Source organism: Haliotis rubra, unplaced genomic scaffold (assembly GCF_003918875.1).
Source record: "Haliotis rubra isolate DU_JTF1 unplaced genomic scaffold, ASM391887v1 Scf918, whole genome shotgun sequence".
Classification (NCBI taxonomy): Eukaryota; Metazoa; Mollusca; class Gastropoda; order Lepetellida; family Haliotidae; genus Haliotis; species Haliotis rubra.
In genome coordinates this window covers 322,946-347,103 of record NW_025767655.1, presented here as the reverse complement: position 1 = coordinate 347,103, position 24,158 = coordinate 322,946, and the positions used below count along the sequence as shown (strand labels likewise).

The window sequence follows — 24,158 nt, the reverse complement described above, 5'->3', positions numbered from 1 at the left end:
CCCCAGCGACCTCACTGATGTTACATTCAACATCACAAGTATCCACCAGCATTAAGTCGGTCAGTTGATACAGTCAAGGGAAAGAATTCGTCATACAGCATCTGTGTTTCTCTCTTGCCTCAGACGTGTTCATCCTGGAAAACATCAGTGGAGTATTACTATCCCAACTGATACAGGGTAATATTATCTTATGACTGCCAGTTATGAGAAAATGTATCATTATCAGATTTAAGTTACTGTTGTGGAGAAAGACATGTCACATGATGAACATATTCATTGGGGTAAGTCAAAGGTAGAAAACATTATTCTTAACAAATGTTTCAACTATGGAGAAGCATAATTTAAATATACTTTCTTTGAGTGGCATTTAGAAGTTGGTGTGATGAACAACGAGGAGAGTTCAATGGATATACAACTTCTTTAAAATAATAATTAGCGACATTTCCGTGTAGCTACTAACACCGTTATCAAGCAAGTAACTCTCCTCACTATTTTTTTTTCTGTAGGGAGAAATGTCTGATACAAAGAGGTGTGTTCAACAAGTACACCAGACATTATTCAGACAAATTCATACCAAAAGGAAACAAACATTAACCTGTATCATGTGTATTCTGAAATCACCTGGGCCTCATCTTTCTGGACAACAGGCACCTGTAGTGAGATGCATTAAAGGGAAAAAGTCAATTGTGTATTAGCATTCTTGGTAAACTTTAATTCAACAATGAAGGGAGCAAAGGTGTTATAGTCAAACATAAACAACTTTGTAAACATGTATATAATGATGCTAACTTGCGTTTTAAAAGCAAGAAGCAAACGAAAGTTTACCCACAGGTTCACATGAAAATTTACTTGTGAAATGCCAATTACCTTAAAACATTGAAAATAATATATTGAGGTCTCTTTCAATTTACTCGCCTACTCTACCTACCTGTCATCAGGAGATATAAGCATATGTGAAAATATCACATACATTAGAATTTTAAGTACATTACTCAATTTAACTCAGTGTCAAACTGACAACTGTATTTAAGATGCATGACCAGGTGCTGTCATATTGATGTGCTGTTTGAGTAGACAAGCAGGTAAAATCAACAGGCCATATCAAGTGATGAATGCTTTGCTAAACTATAATTGAAATATAGTTGTAAATAGATTGAAAAGATTAACCTGAAATTAGAATCCAATAGCTGTTTTTAAGTACGGTGAATTTTTTTGAATCAATATTAACAATGAATAAAGGCTAACTACTACAGGAACTGTTTCATAGCTTATCTTCACTGGGTTGCCGAATTCACAAGATAACATCAGTGGCATTCTACAGATGGTGACGCCTTTGGCGGCACCCTTTGTAAAGCGAAAAGATTGTGTACTGTAAGTTTTCATGATTACTACAGTGACAGCCCCCTTATGTTTCGCTTGAAAAGTTTTGTACAGCGTGTGTCCCTCTTGAAGCAACATATTCTTTTTCCCTGAATCGTTTCAAAACCCCTGCTCGTAATTTCGGTTGGCATGCACGCTAACTAGAATTGGCAAGACGAATAACAATAACAAAAGTTTTCTTCAAACTTTAAAAGTTACAACATACGTGGTAATTACCATAATTAGTTACAGTAATGAAATCGCTCTGTCAGAAATGGAAATGACGCACAACACTGAGAGTGGGGCCAGTGAGAGCTGACGGCTACCTCGTCATGCTTTAGTTTCATTTGTCGCTACTACGAATGACAGTCAACCACCATATCAGCAAGTTTTGACCTCTCGGACACCTCGAACCACCTCTATTGCAGCATCCCAGGGCACAGCAGAACGTCTCAGGCATAGTAATTGCTGATCATTTGAAATCGACCGTGCTACAAACTTCGAACGCCATGATCATACCGGAAGTACACTTAGGACCGTAGTGATTGTCGCCATCTATTAGCGAAGCGGTAAAGGAGATAACTGAGGAATGTTCCCCATTCGGTCTAACATTCATCTAATTTCCAAACACAGTACGTTTATCTCCTAACTCAACCTGTTTTCGAATCTATCTAATCCAGATTTTGACTGTCTTTAACCTTCCCTATGGAAATCTCTATTATGCGAAACAATCATTTATTCAGCCTCTAGGAATGAGAATATAACCTATCGAACATTTCTCCTACCCAAATATTGTCATCTCCATGGCAAATGGTTATGGCTCGGGTACATATCTCATTTAGCAAACTAAGGACATCTGACACAAGTGAACTTACGTTATAGCAAGAATATCATCAGCTACGAAGCAATTACAGAACATACAAATCTATATTCACAGATGGATTCAGAGATGGTAACGCAGTCGCTAGCGCTACTGTCATTGGAAACAGAACCATGCAATACAGGTTACCAAACAACAGTTCGATATTCACAGCGGAATCTAAAGCTATTATATTAGCAGGTCTTAAATATATAAATTCCAAGTCTGAACATAAACAGTTCCTTACATTTTCTGATTCCCTCTCCTGCCTCAACAAATCCGTGACACAACTCATTATCCCGTGATCTGATGCAAAAGCAGTGGGATACCAAGGTAGGTGTAAATAAGTTACATGAAATAAATACAACTATCCGTTACAGCAACTTGGATTGTCAGTCTAGATTTAAAGAGGTCATCATTCGACAACGCTGTATTGGCCACTCGAGATACACACACGAGTACGTACTAAAAGGTGAGGATACTCCTTTTTTTGACTGTTTCCAATTTACCATCACAAGGGATAATTATTTCAAAGCGAAAACAGTAAAAGATAATTTTAGTAATATTGGGCATCATTTATTGTTATCCTTCTGAAAAGAAATTGATTATTTGATGATTTTTTATGTAAATGTTTTCTTTGATATATTGATAGAACATGTTTATGAACTGAGATTGTGCTTGGGTGTGCCCTTGATGGGGGGTTGGAGCATTGTAAAATTATTGTACCCCGGAGAGGACCAAGTGTTTTTATATCTACCTGAATTTTAAAGTGCTGAGTAACGGTTTACTCTAATTCTCCGCTTAAACCTTCGACAATAACCAGTAACTAGTGAAAGGTGCAAGTAGCAGAGGCTCCATATGTCCCCATGGTCCCTCTTATTGTGTCCTTACCTGTGTTCTGGCGTCCTCTCAGCTAGCCCCATTTTTATGTATTGGTGCCAAATACTCAGTTTTACTGTTCTATACCTCCCCGCCCATAGGTATACTGCCTCCTTAAGAAAGGTGAGTGAGTTAAGATTTAGAGTCAAATCGGCAACATTCAGCTAAAACAATACATACTTTAATAATTAAGATTCATAAAATCTGTCAATGAAGCACAATAAAATAACCAAGTTAGCGCAGATAGAAATTTAACAGTGGAATGTAAGCATTAAAACATTTACTACATTTGAGAGCAATACCAGACAAATATTTGATATATGGCTTGTTGTTTTTCTGACCATCGATGACAGTTTTAAAAATGATCGTACAACCGTACAAGTATTTAAGTTGATCAAGTCACAATATGGCAGAAATATTGCCGACGTGACTTAAATTATACACACTCACTTACCCATTATCTGGTTAAACCTCCGTATATTTCACAAACATAGTAAAGCAGAGATTTAATACACTGGCAACCTGCTCGGGGCAAACATAAAGTTAATGGATAACCAATGGTGATCAATGGCATAGGGTGTACATGACATAATCACTACTCTAGTCCCCGTCCACGATCGTACGTCTCCATCAACGCATGTATCCCTGTTGCAATGGCATTCCTATATCCGATTCCAGTCGGTTTCCAATCAAATCCACCGATGCATACTGTAAAAGCAGCCAATACTGGTCAATAACTATCGAACGATGTCATCTGCAAGAGTTAAAAATACATAGTAATGAACACATGGATCATAGATTTCCTCGTGAAGAATGTTTGACTTTGCTTAGCCAGTATACCCGGAATATTTTTAGTGTTAAGCATAAATCAGTGAAAATATTTTATAAATGCTTTGTGAAAAAGGAGTGGTTTTAGAGTGTATATCAAATAATGACTTGCGTTGGGATGTAGCTGTACAATCTTAATAGGAAAACACATTATGGGGCTCCGTTGGCCTACGCTTTGTCGATAGGTATATCAAAATATAACACCGTATATTACATTGTGTCATATACTACAGTGGATTCGTGCTATATATTACATTGAATTAGCGCTATTTATATCACCTTAAATCCGTGCTATGTATTACGTTGAATTCGTGCAATATTATACACTGAATCAGTACTATGTATTGCATTGAACTAGTGCTGTGTATTAAATTGAATTCGTGCTATATATTACATTCAGTTAGCGCTATATATATCACCTTAAATCCGTGCTATGTATTACGTTGAATTCGTGCAATATTTTACACTGAATCAGTGCTAGGTATTTCATTGAATAATTCATATGTATTACACTGAATTAGTGCTATGAATTACATTGAATAATTGCTGTGTATACATTGAATTAGTGCTATGTGATACTTTGAATAATTGCTATGTTAATACATTACATTAATGCTATGTAATACATTGAATTCGTGCTATATATTACATTGAATTAGTGTTATGTATTATACACTGAATTAGATCTATGTAAGTGCAATTACTTTGAAGAAGTGCTATTACACTAAAATCTTGCTTTGCATTATATTACTTCAGTGCTATGCATTGCATTGCATTGAATAAGTGATATGTATTTCATTGAATAATTCATATATATTACATTTCATTAGAGCTATGTATTACTCTAAAATATTACTTTATATTATATTGCATCAGTGCTATGTATTACAATGAATTCTTCCTGTTTAGTACACTGAATTCTTTCTCTATATTACATTGCATAAGCGCTATATATTACAATGTGTTTGTAAAATTCAATTCATTCATCTCACGACAACATTTACATTGCTATATATTTATATATGTTTTTTAGTTGGTTGTTTTTTGTGTTTTACATGTTCAGCTACACTGAGAGCTATACACCACAGCACCGCTTGTATGCCTTTCTACTTCACATTGTCTGTGATCGAACAAATATAGCGGCCGTTCGATCAGACCTCAGCGAGGATGTGAGCGCACATTACAACTGACTGTGTTGAAGACGCCTTTTCAGAGGAACCAGCTACCTTGAAGCTGTTACACAACCTACTCGTTGATCGCGACAGTTCTACGGGGTGGCCTCACAATCAGGTAAGTCCGTTTTACTTCTTTGAGGGGTATTTAGAAGTTTTAGCAAGGATAACAATATACGGATGAACAATTTCTTTATTACAGCTAGAGCGGTTAAAGCGTTCGCTCTTCACGCCAATGACCCGGGTTCGATTCCCCACATGGGTACAATGAGTGAAGTCCATTTCTGGTGTCCCCCCGCCATGATATTGCTGGAATATTGCTAAAGGAGGCGTAAAACCATACTCACTCACTCGATCATCCAATAGGTAATCGAGAATGAGAGCAACTGAGATGTTAATATCCTTACACGAAGCTGACACTTCTCGGTATAAATTAAACACCGGTATTACACTTTATTCGTTCATTTATCGGTGCCGTGAGATACAGATTGTTTGGACTTTGGTCAAGTGTCTAATTTATTTTGTGTGATATTCTAGCACATTGTATTTGGTAGAAACAAACAAACCATAGCTGTGGATTTTCTGCTCCAACCATCATTTGATTTTCTGGTCTACAAGCCACCTTTGAACTGCAGCGTACTTGCGACCTTAGACGAGAAATACTTAAATGAATAGTTGGTGATACCAAAATTGGCAACTCTAACTCTGTCAAATCTGGCGGAAAAATAATAAACAGTAATTTGTCTTGTAAGAAAGAGTCAAGTATTGTTTCCTCAAAAGCAAAACAATATGTTAACTCATTACCATCGCTGACGACGTGAATGAGGAGACGTGTGTTGGCGTGTATGGATGCCCAGTGTGGTCAAACTTGCTATTGACGTCGTCTCACCAGACTCCTGTCTCATTATGTGTATCTTTATGCACTTTTTGATTGAACTCTGATTGTGACCCTTTGACGGTTTCTTAATGCAAGACCAGCATCACAGTGAAGTTTCTGTCAATTTATTGGAAATGATTTCAGTTTGTAAAATAATTATCCTAAATCTCATAGACGTCTTTGTTTCTATTTTTGGTAAAGTCAAGTAGGTGATAGCTTTCTTTTGTCCGGTAATAATTGTAGATTACAATTATTATGAGGGCTCTGTAATAGTGATTGAAATAGTGAATGACAAAATTCTATTCTCTGCTCATATTACTACCAACACTGCTGACAATACAAGCATATAGAGCAGCCTCGGTGGATCGCATAGGCAATAAAACTTACTAATTTAATATCAGAAATATGACTTTCTCAGAAAATTATTTAAAAGAAATTTAAACTAGGCTATTGACCACAAACGACCAAAGGGATCAAATGGTTTTTTATATACTTTGTTGGTTTACGACGCACTCAGCAATCTTCCAGCTATTTAGCAGAAAATTTATTGAAGATTGATATGCTCGGCTGCTTGCATACACAAATTTTATAACTTGTTTCCAAATCATTTCAATCTGAACAGAATGATTGAAACAAAATCAGCATGTTACAAAATGTAAAAAAACCCAGATCGTTTTCTTTCCTAGATGAGGAAGTAATGTCAGCGAACTGACAGTACCTACCCCTACCCGATTCAAGTGGGGCGTGGTGGGCGAGCTGTCTAAGGCGCCAGGCTACTGATCCAGCGAGCTTGAGGTGTCGGGATCGTGCCCGCCTGTGACCGGGTGTAAAAACCTTGGAGTCAACTTTGTGTGCAGACTCTTTCAGTGTTGTCACAACCCCAAGTGTACAGTACACCACCCTGTGCACTAAAAAGAGCCCACGAATCCGTTGGTAAAAGACCAGAGGGTGGCCACATGAATACGTGCAAACACCTAGTTGCGGGTCAAGTAACGTACAGTAAACTTGGATAAGGTATGACTATGTGTCCCAGTCCACCCAGCTGGGAATGGGTACCTCGTAAGGACGGGAAAGCCACATTAACTCGGTGCGCCTAATGCCTGCAAGAGTTGTAAGCTCCAATGATGGAGGGAAAAGCACAGAGCTTTTGAGCAGCTAAGCTGGATACTGACGCTATACAAAATTAATATTAATCGCTGCAAATATATTTTCTTGTTTCAGTGATGCGTGTTGATGTATTTGCCATTAAACGGCACGACGGCAATATTCTATTTATTCACCTAAATGTCACTTAACAGCGGTAATCAAGATATCATGTGTTGTATCTAATAGATAATCAATAGATTCGTTTTAGATCAGATTCAAATATTGAATTCGCGAGAAATATCAATGCTTAGTTGACGTCAGACATTGAGCTCAATCAACTTGGGTTACACGCACGAGCAGACACTGTAGGTGTCTCGTATTGTATTTTACATTTAGGAATCAAATAACGGAAGAGAAAAACGTTGTGCAAGAATTAAATCAGAACGCTAGTGCCTAAGAAAGGCGAGAATACTGCGTAAAACTAAACTCAAACTCAAATATGTTATGAAATAGTTTCACCCATGGTTTTGAATAGCATTAGACGCAGTTACGATCTTTGGTTTAGGTCATTACGGCACACAGTATGGGACCCGTGAAGATCCGGGTTAGAATTGATCTTCAGCAACCCATGCTTGTCGTAAGAAGCGACTAACGGGTCGTCAATCACTGGACGCCTTCATAAAGCTGAAAAAAAAATTTGAGTACGGAGACAAAGTGAACACTACTACTGTCGTTCATTTCGAGATAAACGTCAACAAATACAACTGGAAACATTAAATCATTTATACTCCATCTGTTACACGGGCGGTGGGGTAGCCCAGTGGTTAAAGCGTTCACACGTCACGCCTATGGCCCGGGTTCGATTTCCCACATGGATACCATGTGTGGAGCCCATTTCTGGTGTCCCCCGTCGTATTATATTGCTGGAACACTTCTAAACGCGGCGTAAAACCATACTCACTCACTCGCTCACTCACTCACTCACTATCTGTTACAGTTACCAAACAGTTCAACATGTGGTGTGGGGTGTTTCTGATGGTATCCATGTATGTCCCCATAGCAGGTATGTATCATGCTGTATATACAGCGCAGCTGACGAAAAATACCATACAGCCAAATGCAGTATTTGGTTATTGTTCATGAAACCATTTTAAATCTTTAGATCTGTTTCTACGTGTTTTACTTCGATGAGATCATAATATATGTTACACGAAATCGTGAAAATCCGGGGGTCTTCAGTGACCCATCCTGTTCGAGGCAGGTGACTAACGGGATCGGGTGTTCAGGTTCGTTGACTTGGTTGACTCAAGTCATAGTATTTCAACTGCTTAGACCATGCTCATGATGTCAATCGGTGAATTCTCTGGTCCAGACTCGGACCAATTCCCCACATGGGTACGATGAGTGAAGCTTTACTGTCCTAGCTGTGATATTACAGGAATATTGCTAAAAGCGGCGTAAAACTAAACTCACTCACATGTACTCGTAAAGATCCGGGTTAGAATTGATCTTCAGTAACCCATGCTTGTCGTAAGAGGCGACTGAGTGGTCAGGCTCGCTGACTTGTTTGACATATGTCATCGCATCCCAATTGCGTAGATAAATGTTCATGCTGTTGATCACTGGATTGTCCGGTCCAGAGTCGATTATTTACAGATTTCCGCCTTACAGCTAGAAAATTTTTGAGTGCGGCGTTAAGCAACAAACCAGCCAACCAGTAGAGTATATTGACATCCGCATCGAATCCCTGTTGCACCCCGCCATTGTCTGGGGTATTAAATCTACGCCCCATAATTCTATAGATCTCACGATGACTCAAATATGCTGTCATGTTCCTTACAGTCGGCTCAATAACGTTCACCACACAAGGGTTAATGGAATTTGTCAACCCCATGATCTTTGGCTTTGATATTCGGGGAAAGGACTGGATCACGTTCAGGATCATGGCGTGCAAGGACTTCAACATCAAACTGTACTTCCGTGACCAAGAGATGTACCGAATGCTACTTGGGGGTTTTCACAACAGTATGAGCCGATTCATCGCATTTGGGACGTCTGAAGACGTCTCTGGGAAGGTCTTCACCTGCACTGGCTATGATGAGTTTTGGACCTCTTGGGAAGATGGTCATTTTAAAGTTGGTCGTGGCAAGCAAAAGGATGTTGACATTCTCTTCAGTGATGCTGGGTATACAGTTCCTGGCGTCGACAGCTTTACTGTGAATGCCCCGAGCGGTTCATTCATTTTTGGTAAGTAGAGCCACATCATGCAGCTTCTCGTATCCTCTGGATTTAAGGGGTTGAAAAGTCTATGGCACTCCATACCTGAGTGCTAGGGGGAAACATATATCCCAGGTGTTCTTTTCACATCCCGTGGGTCTCCTAAATCGCAGATTGTCCATGTTTGATAACTCCTGATTTCCTGACATGTCGCTGCTATTCCGTGACCAATGTGCACTTGGTTCCCACCACCCCTTAACAGCCTTAATAGGTCCCTGCTATCCCTTTCATGCTGTAGGCCTGACAGATCCCTGGCACCGTAAGCTTGACACTGATCCTATCTTAATAGATCCCCAGTACATGTCACATGCTGTGGGCTAAAGAAGAGCAAGGTATAATATTTATGTCGACTTGCTAGAACCCTAGAATCCCCTACTTCTTCATACTTCGAAAACATACAAAAAACAACCTTCCCCTGGTTGTCACACTCTGTTCGCTTACTACATCCCCAGCCTCCCCTACTTGTCACCCTCTGTGGGCTTACTAGATCCCTGGCATCCCTGAGTATCACGCTCTGTGGGCCTACTAGGTCCCTGGCATCCATGCGTATCATACTCTGTCGGCATACTAGATCCCCGGCATCCCTGCGTATCACGCTCTGTGGGCTTACTAGGACCCAGGCATCCCTGCGTATCACACTCTGTGGGCTTACTTGATCCCTGGCATCCCTGCGTATCACACTCTGTTGGAATAATAGGTCCCCAGCCTCCCCTGCTTGTCACACTCTGTAGGCTTATTAGATCCCTGGCATCCAGGTGTATCACACTCTCTGGGCTTACTAGGACCCTGGCATCCCTGCGTATCTCACTCTGTGGCCTTACTAGGACCCTCTGCATCCCTGAGTATCACGCTCTGTGGGCCTACTAGGTCCCTGGCATCCATGCGTATCACACTCTGTCGGCTTACTAGATCCCCGGCATCCCTGCGTATCACGCTCTGTGGGCTTACTAGGACCCTGGCATCCCTGCGTATCACACTCTGTGGGCTTACTAGATCACTGGCATCCCTGAGTATCACACTCTGTGGGCTTACTAGGACCCTGGCATCCCTGCGTATCGCACTCTGTGGCCTTACTAGGACCCTCTGCATCCCTGCGTATCACACTCTGTGGGCTTACTAGGTACATGGCATCTCTGCGTATCACACTCTGTGGGCTTACTACATCCCTAGCATCCCTGCGTATCACACTCTGTGGGCTTACTAGATCACTGGCATCCCTGAGTATCACACTCTGTGGGCTTACTAGGACCCTGGCATCCCTGCGTATCACACTCTGTGGCCTTACTAGGACCCTCTGCATCCCTGCGTATCACACTCTGTGGGCATACTAGGTACATGGCATCCCTGCGTATCACACTCTGTGGGCTTACTACATCCTTAGCATCCCTGCGTATCACACTCTGTGGGCTTACTAGGTCCCTGGCATCCCTGCATATCACTCTCTGTGGGCATACTAGATTCCCAGCCTCCCTTGCTTGTCACGCTCTGTGGGCTTACTAGGAAAATGGCATCCCTGCTTATCACGCTCTGTGGGCTTACTACATCCACAGCCTCCCCTGCTTGTCACGGTCTGTGGGCTTACTAGGACCCTGGCATCCCTGCGTATCACGCTCTGTTGGCTTACTAGGTCCCTGGCATCCCTGCGCGGCACACTCTGTGGGCTTACTATGTCCCTGGCATCCCTGAGTATCATATTCTGTGGGCTTTCTAGGACCCTTGTATGCCTGCATTTCACACTCTGTGGGCTTACTAGATCCCTGGCATCCCTGTGTATCAAACTTTGTGGGTTTACTAGGTCCCTGGCATCCCTGCGTGTCTCGCTCTGTGCGCTTACTAGATCCCTGGCATCCCTGCGTATCACGCTCTGTGGGCTTACTACGTCCCTGGCATCCCTGTGTATCACACTCTGTAGGCTTACTAGGTACCTGGCATCCCGGCATATTACACTCTGTTGGCTTACTAGATCCCCAACCTCCCCTGCTTATCACGCTCTGTGGGCTTACTAGGACCCTGGCATCCCTGCGTATCACGCTCTGTGGTCTTACTAAGACCCTGAAATCCCTGCGTACCACACTCTGTGGGCTAACTAGGTCCCCACCCTCCCCTGCTTTACACACTCTGGTGGCTTTTTAGATCACTGGCATCCAGGCGTATCAGGCTCTGTGGGCTTACTAGGACCCTGGCATCCCTTCTTATCACACTCTGTGGGCATACTTGGACCCTGGCATCCCTGCGTATCACCCTCTTTTGGCTTACTAGGTCCCTGGCATCCCTGCGTATCACACTCTGTTGGCTAACTAGGCACCTGGCATCCCTGCGTATCACACTCTGTTGGCTTACTAGATCCCCAGCCTCCCCTACTTGTCACGCTCTGTGGGCTTACTAGGACCCTGGCATCCCTGCGTATCACGCTCTTTGGGCTTACTAGGTCCCTGGCTTCACTACGAATCACGGTCTGTGGGCTTGCTAGGACCCTGGCATCCCCTCTTTATAACGCTCTGTGGGCTTACTAGGACACTGGCATCCCTTCGTATCTCACTCTGTGGGCTTACTAAGACCCCTGGCATCCATGCGTATCACCCTCTGTTGACTTACTAGGACCCTGGCATCCGTGCGCAACACCCTCTGTGGACTAACTAGGACCCTTACATCCCTGCTTATCACCCTCTGTGGACATACTAGGACACTGGCATCACTGCGTATAAGGCTCTGTGGGCTTACTAAGACCCTGACATTCCTTCGTATCACGCTCTGTGGTCTTACTAAGACCCTGGCTTCCCTTCGTATCACGCTCTGTGGGCTTACTAAGACCATGGCATCCCTTTGCATCACGCTCTGTGGGCTTACTAGGATCCTGGCTTCCCTTCGTAACACGATCTGTGGGCTTACTAAGACCCTGACATCCCTTCGTATCACGCTCTGTCGGCTTACTAAGTCCCTGGCATCACTGCGTATCAGGCTCTGTGGGCTTACTAAGACCCTGGCATCCCTGCGTATCAAACTCTGTGGGCTTACTAAGACCCTGACATCCCTGCTTGTCACGCTCTGTTGGCTTACTTGGACCCTAGCATCCCTGCGTATCACACTCAGTGGGCTTACTACGTCCCTGGCATCCCTTCGTATCACGCTCTGTGGGCTTACTAGGACCCTGGCATCCCTTCGCATCTCACTCTGTGGGCTTACTAAGACCCTGGCATCCCTTCATATCATGCTCTGTGGGCTTGCTAGGTTCCTGGCATCCCTGCTTCTCACGCTCTGTTGGATTACTATGTCCCTGGCATCCCTGCGTATCACGTTCTGTGGGCTTACTTGGACCCTGGCATCCCTTCGTATCACGCTCTGTGGGCTTACTAGGACCCTATCATCCCTGCGTATTACACTCTGTGGGCTTACTAGGTCCCTGGCATGACTGCGTATCGCGTTTTGTGGGCTTGCTGAATCCGTGGCACCCCTGCGTACCACGCTTTGTGAGCTTACAAGGAGCCTGGCATCCCTGCGTAACACGCTCTGTGGGCTTACTAGTTCCCTGGCATCCCCAGCGTATCAGACTCTGTGGCCTTATTATGACCTTGGCAACCCTGCTTGTCACACTCTGTGGGCTTACTAGGTCCCTGGCTTCCCTGCGTATCATGCTTTGTCTGCTTACTGGATCCCCAGTCTCCCCTGCTTGTTACACTCTATGGGCTTACTTGGTCCCCGGCATCCCTGCGTATTACGCTCTGTGGGCTAACTAGGTACCTGGCATCCCCGCGTATCACTCTCTTTCGGCTTACTAGGTCCCTGGCATCCCCGCGTATCACACTCTGTGGGCTTACTGGGTCCCTGGCATCCCTGCGTATCACTCTCTATGTTCTTAGTAGATCCCTGGCATCCCTGCGTATCACAGTCTCTCTGTGGGCTTACTAGGTCCCTGGCATCCCTGCGTATCACACTCTGTGGGCTTACTAGATCCCCAGCCTCCCCTGATTGTTACGTTCTATGGGCTTACTAGGTCCCTGGCATCCCTGCGTAATACACTCTGTGGACTCACTTGGACCCTGGCATCCCTGCGTATCAAACTCTGTTGGCTTACTAGGTCCCTGGCATCCCTGCGTATCACACTCTTTGGGCTTACTTGGTCCCTGGCATCCCTGCGTATCACCAATCGAACCTTAGAATCCCCTGCTTGTCACATTCTACGGGCTTCATAGACCCCTGATAAAGTTAATATAGGTATTCGGTTGATCATCGTTAGTAGCGAAAGTACACTGCACGTTTACCATTCACAAGCCAACCAAAGCTGAGGAGATTATATTTTTCATTTACTGATGAGCAAAATATACAACATATGTGTCTGTAAATATTTTTTAAAAATCATTGAAATGATTTATGTTTCTAAACCCTTTATTTCCTTTATTTTATTACCCATTTCCGATGTGGTGTGAATATGGTTTTCGGCTACTCACTCACTCACTCACTCCAGCAGTGTCCAGGCTACGCCACAAATGTGTACCCTAGTGGGGAATCGAGCCCGACGTGACGATCGAACGATAATCACCATATCATATTGTTAATACTAATATGAAATTGAATGCTGGTTTATTGACCTACTGAAACAACCCATGTCAGTTCCAGGGGATAGCTTGAATTCCATTAACAAGTTCAAACATATGCTGCATTTTGGAGACAATTGACTTGCCTTTGCGTGTGTTTGTTACGTGTGTGATCGGTAGGACAGATTTAACTTTTAGAGTGAGTGAGTGAGTGTGGTTTTACGCCGCTTTTAGCAATATTCCAGCAAGATCATGGCGGGGGACACCAGAAATGAGCTTCACACATTGTATTCAAGTGGGGTAGCTTAGTGGTTATTGCGTTCGCTGGTCACGCCAAAGATCGGGGTTCGATTCCCAACGTGGGTACAATGTGTAAAGCCCATTTCTTGTGTCCCCCACCGTGATACCCCTGGAATATTGCTAAAAGCGGCGTAGAACTAAACTCACTCACTCACTCACCCTACACTCAGTAATATTCCAGCTATGTGGTGGCGGTCTGTAAATAATCGAGTCTGGACCAGACAATCTAGACTAACAACTAGTCTCTGAAATGAACATATTTTACTGAAAAAAGTTCATAGTAATAAAATATATGTAATGAAAAGGAGCCCTGAGACTTTCTTCATTTTCAGAAGCTGAGGAAATCTAGACTTGCCACATTTTCTAGACTTGTGTGGCTTTCTTGGATATATTTGCTTCAGGGTCTGTACGAGAGACTACAGACAATCTTGTGATCATCAGCTTGTATGTTGTTCAAGCAATTTTAATGCAAAAAGGCTAATATTTTTTTCGTACTCACTTTCTCTTATCCTTACGAACGCAATTCATGTGCCCATCCTAACATCCAGTACGCGATCAGCATAAAGAGGTATTTAATGGACATGACAGAGAGTAGTACTTTACTACTATCTAATGACGACATTCGAGTATAGACCCTTACAAGGTTTTCAAGCACGAAATGCCTATCAAACAAAAGGAAATTGAGTCAGTTGCTGGGTTGGCGTATCATGTCTTCCTTGACAACGTTATAAGGAGCTTTACCGAATGTGTTTATAATGTAAAATAAATAGATAAATAGATGATCTTATTCATACATTGTATTCAGCAGGATACAAGCAGCGTATCATAAACATGAAGCATCGTCCAATACTCACTGTTGTATCAATACTCATATTTACTGAAAAAGCGATAACAGTTAAAGTGAACTTGACAAAAATACAACCACGAACCATATCTTGATAAGGAGCCTAAGAGCTCAGGATGTTACCTTGATTCTGCATGTGAAGTGATATAAAAACAGACAACTGCGTCTACAGGAAGAAATCATTAATTCGCCAGTGGCACTGTAAGGTGGATATCGGCTTATATCAATCGTTTCCCTGTAAAAATCCAATTCACTGATGGTGTTTATGCCAAAGCCAATAATGTGACGTGAGATGCGGGTTTGATATCTCGGCTTTTAAGTTCAGTAAAAGTATTCTTTGTCTTGAAAAGACTACAGATGTATCACGGCTTGATGTAATGATTCTGCAGATCAATTAATCCTTACATCTAAACAACAGCACGGTCGAGGTTGACATTGGATAAATAGTGCAGGAATAACTGGATGTGCATTACATCCGTGAAGATCCGGCATAGAATTGTCTCCAGCAACCCAGGCTTGTCTGAACAGGCGACAAGAACAGGCGCGGTCAGGCTCGTGAACTTGGTGAACGCATGTCATTGTATCCCAGTTGCTTGTGTCGGTGCTCTTGATGTTGATCACTGGATTGTATGTCCTGACTTGATTATTTACAGACCTCTATAGATGGAATATTGATGAGTGTGGTGTTAAACAACAAACCAAAAACAATCATGAATCAACCTTTTACTTATTCAGATTTATTACATATTAATCAATTGTCACTTATACCATTCATTTATTCATTTATTCGTTCATTCATTCATTCATTCGTTCGTTCGTTCATTTATTCATTTATTCGTTCATTCATTCATTCATTCATTCATTTATTCGTTCATTCATTCATTCATTCGTTCGTTCGTTGGGCGGTGGGGAAGCCTAGTGGTTAAAACGTCCGCTCGTCACGCTGAAGGCCCGGGTTTGAAGCCCACTCCTGATGTCTCCCGCCGTGATATTGTTGGAATAATGCTGAAAGCGACGTAAAACTTAACTCATTCATACGTTCCTTCGTTATGCAGCCCAAACCACTCTGTGGCCACCTTCAAACCAATCTTACGTTTCCACATTTCTAATCATTTCTGTGCCGGTCTTCTTTCAGAGTATGACAACTGTACGAGCCCTCCTGACATCGAGAGACTTGACGGGGTGAGATATACTGGGGGGTTTGTACTGCGGACCTACTCCGACGTCTCCAGGGCCTTCTGCATCACGGAGTGCGTCCTCAGCAACAGGTGTTTCAGCCTCAGCTTCAACAGAGTCGACAGTGAATGTGAACTATTTACAACCCCCTTCAACACAACAGACTTATCATCAGCACCAGGCTGGGAGACATACGTGTTCCCTGATATTAAGTTATATACCTGAATTAACACATTTAGTTTTCCAAGATTTGTGGAGTGCTTGATGTTCGGAAAATTCATTTAGAATAATGTTGCAAACTAGATGTTGCACGAATTTAAATTAATGTCCGCCCATCGAACATGGCAACTCCCATTCTATGGAACAACCTCCCAATGTCGCTGACCTCCGCTCTAAGTCAACAAACTTTTCAAAAACATCTAAAGACACATCTATTTGAAATGAACTAGACTGGGACTGCAAAAGCGCCTGTGAGCAGCCTAGCTGGAACTCGGCTCTATAGAAGTAGATTACTATTAACACTAAATATCATCCACAAGTCCACCCACTGTGAATAAAAGACATCACAAGTAATTTTCTAAACTACTCCAAGATGCATGGGACTTTACTGACGTCATTGCTACAAGGGATGGTGCCAAGGGATGGTGCCAAGGGATGACGTGATACGTTTCGAAGCCATATCAACTGGATTGAAAAAATGCTGAGAAAAAAAATCGTTTGTTACAACTAAGCAAGGCTGACAATCTGGAAAAGATGGAAGGAACATCTGACGCAACAGACGTCACCTAGAATCTCTAGGTCATCTGCCTCCGTAACAGTATCTATCGGGCTAACCAACAGATGACATCATAGCTTTGTCAGCTTGCTGCCGACACGCGAAGATCCGGATTAGAATTGGTCATGCTTCACTGCGGCATGGTATCTCAGTGGGCTAGCACTATAAAACCAGCTTAAGTCCTGGCTAGTACAAGCAGGCGCACACACACATACACACGCATGCACGTCGTCATATGAGCGCAATATTCTCAAGCACGACGTTAAACCAAATCTCACCTCACTTCACCTCACCATATTTATGCATCGCATTTGCTCCGTTGGACATCGATTACTGCATGTGCAGCCGGACAATCATTCCAAACAAAGGATAACTAAGCACATTTCACGTTTTAGGATAGTTTCTAAAAGGAAGGATGACTATGTTGCACCATATGCTTCTCTACTTGTACATACGCGTCAAACCTGGAACAGATCAATAGCAATAGCAATTCCGATGTGCGGAATCGTAATATGGTGGTTGCTTGATTTATTATGGAAAGCCTTCGGACATGGCATAACGCAGAGATGTGTGTGGATATGAAAGCGCGCGTAAAATCTCCAAATCAACATCATCATCGTCATCTGGAAACCTCTCTCAGATTCCGTGTACCGACTCCGATTTGTACAGCCCTTGACTTTACCTCTTAATGCCGTACACAAGCCTGGGTAACAACAAGTTACATCTGTAAGATTCTTTTGAGGGCGGAAGGGGCGATCCGTCGTCACCCATAAAACCCGGGTGTAAAGTGTGAACCCATTTATTGTGGCCAACGCCGTGCTATTACTGGAATCCACAACTATGAAAAGGAACCATTGGTCAAATATATGTGCAAAATCGTGTGAAGGAATATTGAATGGTTTGGAAGATCTGAACACCGCACCTTCATTTTCAGTCAGTCAAAGTGTTGCTATGGTAACTAGAAGAATGTTTTTTTTATATATTACAAACAGTCAAAAGACATGGTTGAAGCGAGACATATGTATGAGGAAGTTTGGTGAGGAAATGGTGCACAGTGTGATTTTATCCAATCTGTATATCTGTATACAGTTTAACGTAGCAATCAGGATAAGTGAGTGAGTAGGATTTTGTGCCGCTTTTAGCAATATTCCAGAACAATCAGTGAGGTGACGCCAGAAATGGGCTTCATACATTGTACCTATGTAGAGAATCGAACTCGGGTCTTCGGCGTGACGAGCGAACATTTTAACCACTAGGCTTCCCCACCGCCCCAGTCGGGATGACATTCCAGCTGTATTACGGTGTTCTGTCAATAAATGCGGTGCGGTTGGGGGTAGCCTAGTGGTTAAAGCGTCCGCTCGTCACGCCAAAGACCTGGGTTCGATTTCCTACATAGGTACAATGTGTGAAGCCCATTTCTGGTATCCCCGCCGTGATATTGTTGGAATATTGCTAAAAGCGACGTAAAAGCCAACTCACTCACTCACTGTGACGGTATAATGGTTCAGCAGCTGAAAGATGCGTAAAACCATACTCACAAGAGTAATGGACACGTTGACTGACATTCTAATCAGTGACATCATGAGCATCGATCTGTGCAATAGGAATCTGCTCGGGAAACAAGATTAAGTGCCTTTTTCAATCTTAGTCACTGATGTTGCCATGGAAACTCTATTATTAAAAAGAACAATTCCACACTAGCAAAAGGCGTGTTCACCACTAGACCTATCCATGTGCCAAGCTTTGTGAAGGTATATATACGGTTTAACGGTAGTGCTCGTTTCCGGAACACATCTTCATTACCGTTATGAAGATGTGTTCCGGAAACGAGCACTACTTTGTCTGTCACTGAAACCATAGAAACTCGATACATGTATTTTGGCAAATGCAAATTCACCAGACCTATCTGTGTATATTGTCTGTGTATAATACTGATTGATTAGTATTGATTTTTGCTGTTTAATATTTGCTTGCCTTAACGTTTCCTACTTTTAGCGTTAACTATAGTCCCACGTTAACTAGGTAACGTTACATACATACCCAGGGTGAAGTTTTCAGTGTAGATGAAATAGTGTGTCTACTTGTACCCCAAACAACTTCATGATCGTGACCTGCTTATCAAGTGGTGTTGATCTTTATTATTTGTTTGTTTGTTGTTGTTGTTTATTTGGTGTTGCTGTTGTTGTTGCTGTTGTTGTTGGGGATGGGGGGTTCGTTGTTGTTTTTGTTGTTGTTTAACGTCACACACAGCAATATTCCAGCTTTATGGCGGCGGTCTGGAATTAACCGAGAGTCTTGACCAGACAATCCAGTGATCAACATCATGACCATCGATGTACGCAATTTGGATACTATGTCTTGTGTCAACCAAGTCAGTGATCCTGACCACCCGATCCCGTTAGTCGACAAGCATGAGTTGCTGACGACCAATTCTAACAGTATCTTCACGGAAAGCTAGTCCTGTGTGGTGATTTTTATGCTCCGTACAGTAATATTAAGGCTCACTAAATCCGGTGAGCGAATGAGGGGTGTCCCTGCATTGTGACTGCCGTAATGTTGTGGAAGTGCACGAGGCAACGACCTGGATGTGTGAACCATGTTTACCCGCTTGTTCCCCTGGAGGGGTTGAGTCGTGGAAGGCGGTCCCCTGACGTCCCAGCACAATCTGCCTGGGGAAATGTACATGTACATTATGTCGCCATTTCAGATGTCCGACGGTCCGAGAAAACTAAAAAGTTATGAAGCTGGCCCTACGAGAGTGAATGCATGTTTGAATGAATGAATCTTTTAACTGATGTTTTATTTTTAATTTTTTTTATTTATTTATTTTTTTTTTTTTATTTATTTATTTATTTATATTTAACAGTGCACTTAGCAATATTCCAGGTGTAAGAAATCTGTACTCAATGGAGTCAATCCAGTAGTGACTGCCATGTAAATCAGTAAACTTGTTACAGACTTGACACAATTCGACTAAATGGCTCGTTATTTCATTAGAGGAGCTGACACTATTTTCCCGAAACAAATTAGTTTTGATCAAGTCAGAGTTCTTACTTAAATTTCCGAACAAAATTATCTTTTTAGAAAGAAACATTTGAAATCTCAAGAATTGTTGAGTGTGCCAGTCAGGCAACTTAAGTCAGTATTTGAGAATTAAAATGGCAAGACGTAAGAAGAAATACAATTGACAGCTTTAGTAGACCGGGAAAATCTCCTTAAAGGTCACATGCAACGTAAAACACAACTTTGCAGATTCTGATACATTTCGGTATGGATTTACCGAAACAAATCATCAAAAATGCAAATTCAACTTATAAAGTTGAAAAATAACGCGATGAAAAAAAACGCGCGAAATCGGAGTTCAAACGATTCACTAATTTTCCCCCGACTTTCCGGGGGGAAACTGGTTTCAACAGCTGGGCTGCGCTCATAGCACGTGCGCAGTGAAATAGGTTCGCGCAACTTGGAAGCGTGCTGTCCGGTGAATACTCTGTGAAGGCTTTGGTGTGAGCTATTTTTCTACTGTTTTGTTGATATCTCACAGGCGCGAGCTTTTTATATGTTATGACAGTTCATTTGTCTATTTCACCACACGTTCTTCTTACCGAGTCACTTTCTCAGTTCGATACTTAAAAGCAATGTCATTATTTAGCGTTGACAGAATTTCTAACTGTGATATAGATATGTCGTTGTCACAGACAAAACTCAATGTCTTGTTTTATTGACATCTGTGTCTGCCTGCCTGTCTGCTAATGACAATATTCAATACACAACTGCGATCACTGACCACATGCAATTTGAACTTAACACCAATCAGGCTATACACCATAAACAAAACGCATTGATTTATGGCCCGAGTTCGGTGTCTGTCACATTATGTAGTTACACGGACAGGCAGGTGTGATTCTTGAACACATGACATGGTATGATGTCTGTTGATTGCAAAATGTTATACACAAAAAATGAGCATGTATTTACAAAACCCAACATCTCTATATATACACACACAATGATCCGTGAGGGCATCTGCAAATGAACCAGCCGTTACACTTGAGTGCACACCCACCCACTCTGACTGGGTTCGGTATCCCGGCTGCTTCGTTTCTTGGGAAGTAAACCCAAGTACCAAATATTGCACTTTTGATCTGCGATTGTACGCTTATAATTTTGTATATATGTTTTTTCATAACCAGCAATGTATATTATATGTCATGAATAAGTGATAATTGTGTTTCAATTATGTTTGATTTTTTGGTTGTATGTGACCTTTAAATGTCTGTCTCAGAAATCGATTTTCGTCTTGAATCAATTATTCTCTTTAACACTCGTCACTGACAGCATGCAACTAAGAACGGTCCAACTGACCCTGCTGCTTGTTTCACTGTTTGTAGCCGACAGGAGGTGTATATTCGGTAGCTTCTGATGCTTACGACATTTCATCAACTTCAGTTCATCGGTCCATCTGAGATTTATGTGATTCTTAAGCGGCCTTCACACGGCAAACAAAACACATGTTGTCAAACTCGAGTTTGAGAGTGTGAACATTCCAACAACTCGCCAACAACACCAATTTCAGAGTTGTCAAACTGTTGTGGAGATATAGGATCGGTCACTATTCTCACCGCCTTTCCATCAAACCTTTGGTGTTGTCAAACTGGAGTCTGACGTGTGAAGTGTTGTCAAACTCTTGTTGTTCAGAAACAACCAATCGCAGTCAAAGAAATTGTCACGTGATGTGACGTGGCGCTCAAGTGGCACGAAAGTTTGACATCATGTGTTTGACGTGTGAAAACGCGAGTTTGACATCTTATAAAATTTCAACAGCATGTGTTGTCAAACTTTAGTTTGCATTGTGAAGGCCGCTTTACAGACATCTAGCGAAGGCATTTATCAAAATGTCATAAAAATGAAAAGTATGCCTAAAAAGGGTTAACTATAAGTCAACATATTTTGATGCATTTCCAGTTGTTTCATTGTTCACTGCTTCATTCGTCGGTAAGAAATTGGTTTGCCAAGTTGGATTCCTTTACTTTAAAAATCGAAATACATGTATATCCCTTTTCTCTGCAAAACATAAAACTTGATTTGATTCAAAATATTGTTAACACTGATTTATTTTTTAAACAGTTCTCTCAACGAGTTAAAGATTGTATTATCCAGTGTATATTTTCTATGTTAAATGAACATTCTGATTTAGAGTTCTATTCATGTGTCAAAAGTACGTTTAATTTGGATTCATACTTGTCAACATTATATAACAAAGATTTTTATCACTTTTAAGATTCGGTGAATTAAATATTATGAAGAATACAGGCAGAAGAAATAATATCCCAAGAGAATTAAGATTTTGTCCATTTTGTAAGAACATTTTAGAAGATTAGGTTCATTTTATGTTTATTTGCCCACAATATGATGATTTAAGAACAGGATACATGTTAAATATTGACTGTAAAGATAGAAACTCATTCGCCTTCTTCAAAATGAAAATAGCAATTATTTATATATGTATGCAAATTATATTAAGGAAGCGTTTATGCGACGCAGCGCATTATTATTGTGAATATATAAAATATGTTCTAAAGTACTGTCGGAAATGCTACAAAAATGCTTTTTAGCCTCAATATCTTTAGAACGGTGATAAATGTATTATGTTGTCAATATATCAACTCACCTATAGTGTACCTAATTTCTATTTCAATTGATTTAACATTCCCATGCATTTAAAGGGCAGTTTACAGGAGAGAATTTGGTACCAAAACAACAACTTAACATTTTTTCAGAGTTCAACAACAGAAATCTGAAATAGTCTTTACATTTATGCTTATAATACAGGTGGTGTAAAAATATAAATTAACTTTTTTCTTAAACAAATAAATGTTAAATGTTTGTGTTACTTTACTTAATTATCTGTTCTTTATTGAAGAAATATTGATATAAATGTTAAGTCTTGATAAATAAGTTTCCCGTCATGCATGCACATCTTTTTCACAGCGTCCACTATGGCCAACTATTTACAGACGATTTTTGCAAAGGTTTATAAGTTTTTTGTGCTTGAAAAAGACAGAGGTAAACCTTTCATTAGTATAGAAATGGTTTAATACACAACTTGTAGAGCTGTTGGTATGTCTTACCAACAAGTTTATAATATTGTGAACAATTCAGACAAGACAGGGACCGTCTCAAAAGCAACACCGGGACGTAAAACCATCCTTGACAACTTTGACAAGGGAGTACTTAGACGGGCGGTCTACAAACTTTAGGAGAAGAAGAACATATATATTCTAAAGAAGCTACACCAGTGACTTCGTTAAATATGTGGCCAATGTTCACAACTAGATTAAACTGACCGAATTACATCCATGTATTTGCAATGAAATATACTGTTGACATGCAAAACATTTATTAAAACGTTGCACATTTCTACAATCAATCGATAAGATAACACAAGTGATTGGATTCTTTCCAATGTACAGTAATTCGTATATTTATTTCACAACAAACACACATACACAAATGATCCCTTACATAACCAATACGTATACTATACGTACACATATTAAACATTTTGAAGAAAACATCTATTGAGATGACCCCTCGCTCGAGCGTGTGCTCAGGTGTCAATTTCACCTGTCGATACCGCGCATGCTGATGATGTAACACAGGCAGTTAATGTTTGTATCAAATAACGTGCACTACCCCTTATTTTTCTAAGTTTTTGGTATTTTCATCAGTAAAAACGCATTTTAGGGCATGTCTCAAAATTTAGTCCCTCGGTCTGCATAGGTAGATGTTTCTTAAAGTGATATTTGTTATTTATATAACTGTAATACCTTTGAATTTTAGATATAAGCCAAAAAGCATTTTTCTAGCATTTCCGACAGTACTTTAGTTATTGTGCACATCATACCTTTTGTATTGTAGTATATATTGTACATGGGCCGGTGGCCTTTCTACTGAATAAAGTTATATATTGTTCACTGCTTCATTCGTCGGTAAGAAACTGGTTTGCCAAGTTGGATTCCTTTACTTTAAAAATCGAAATACATGTATATCCCTTTACTCTGCAAAACATAAAACTTGACTTGATTCGTGGACATTGGTCATCCTGATACTTTACGAAAATCACACAAATTGAAATGTAAATTTCTGATTATGTAAGTTTATTTAAGAAAAATACTACAGTCATATATGTCC

The 24,158-nt window shown here is 41.3% G+C and overlaps 1 protein-coding gene across 2 annotated transcripts in view; it reads left to right on the top strand.

The window, feature by feature from the left end:
* LOC124264269 overlaps positions 1–16,892 on the top strand; it is a 44,938-nt gene extending 28,046 nt beyond the window's left edge. The window contains exons 1-4 of one of the 2 annotated variants that reach the window (XM_046699007.1): positions 5,097–5,215; positions 8,058–8,123; positions 8,903–9,307; positions 16,149–16,892. In XM_046699007.1, the coding sequence (XP_046554963.1) occupies positions 8,075–8,123; positions 8,903–9,307; positions 16,149–16,414 (720 nt within the window). In that variant the 5' untranslated portion in view covers positions 5,097–5,215; positions 8,058–8,074 and the 3' untranslated portion in view covers positions 16,415–16,892. Of the gene's footprint in view, positions 1–5,096; positions 5,216–8,057; positions 8,124–8,902; positions 9,308–16,148 lie in introns of those variants that run through there. The other variant, XM_046699008.1, reaches the window with a different exon arrangement.
* The last annotated feature ends 7,266 nt before the right edge of the window (positions 16,893–24,158 follow it).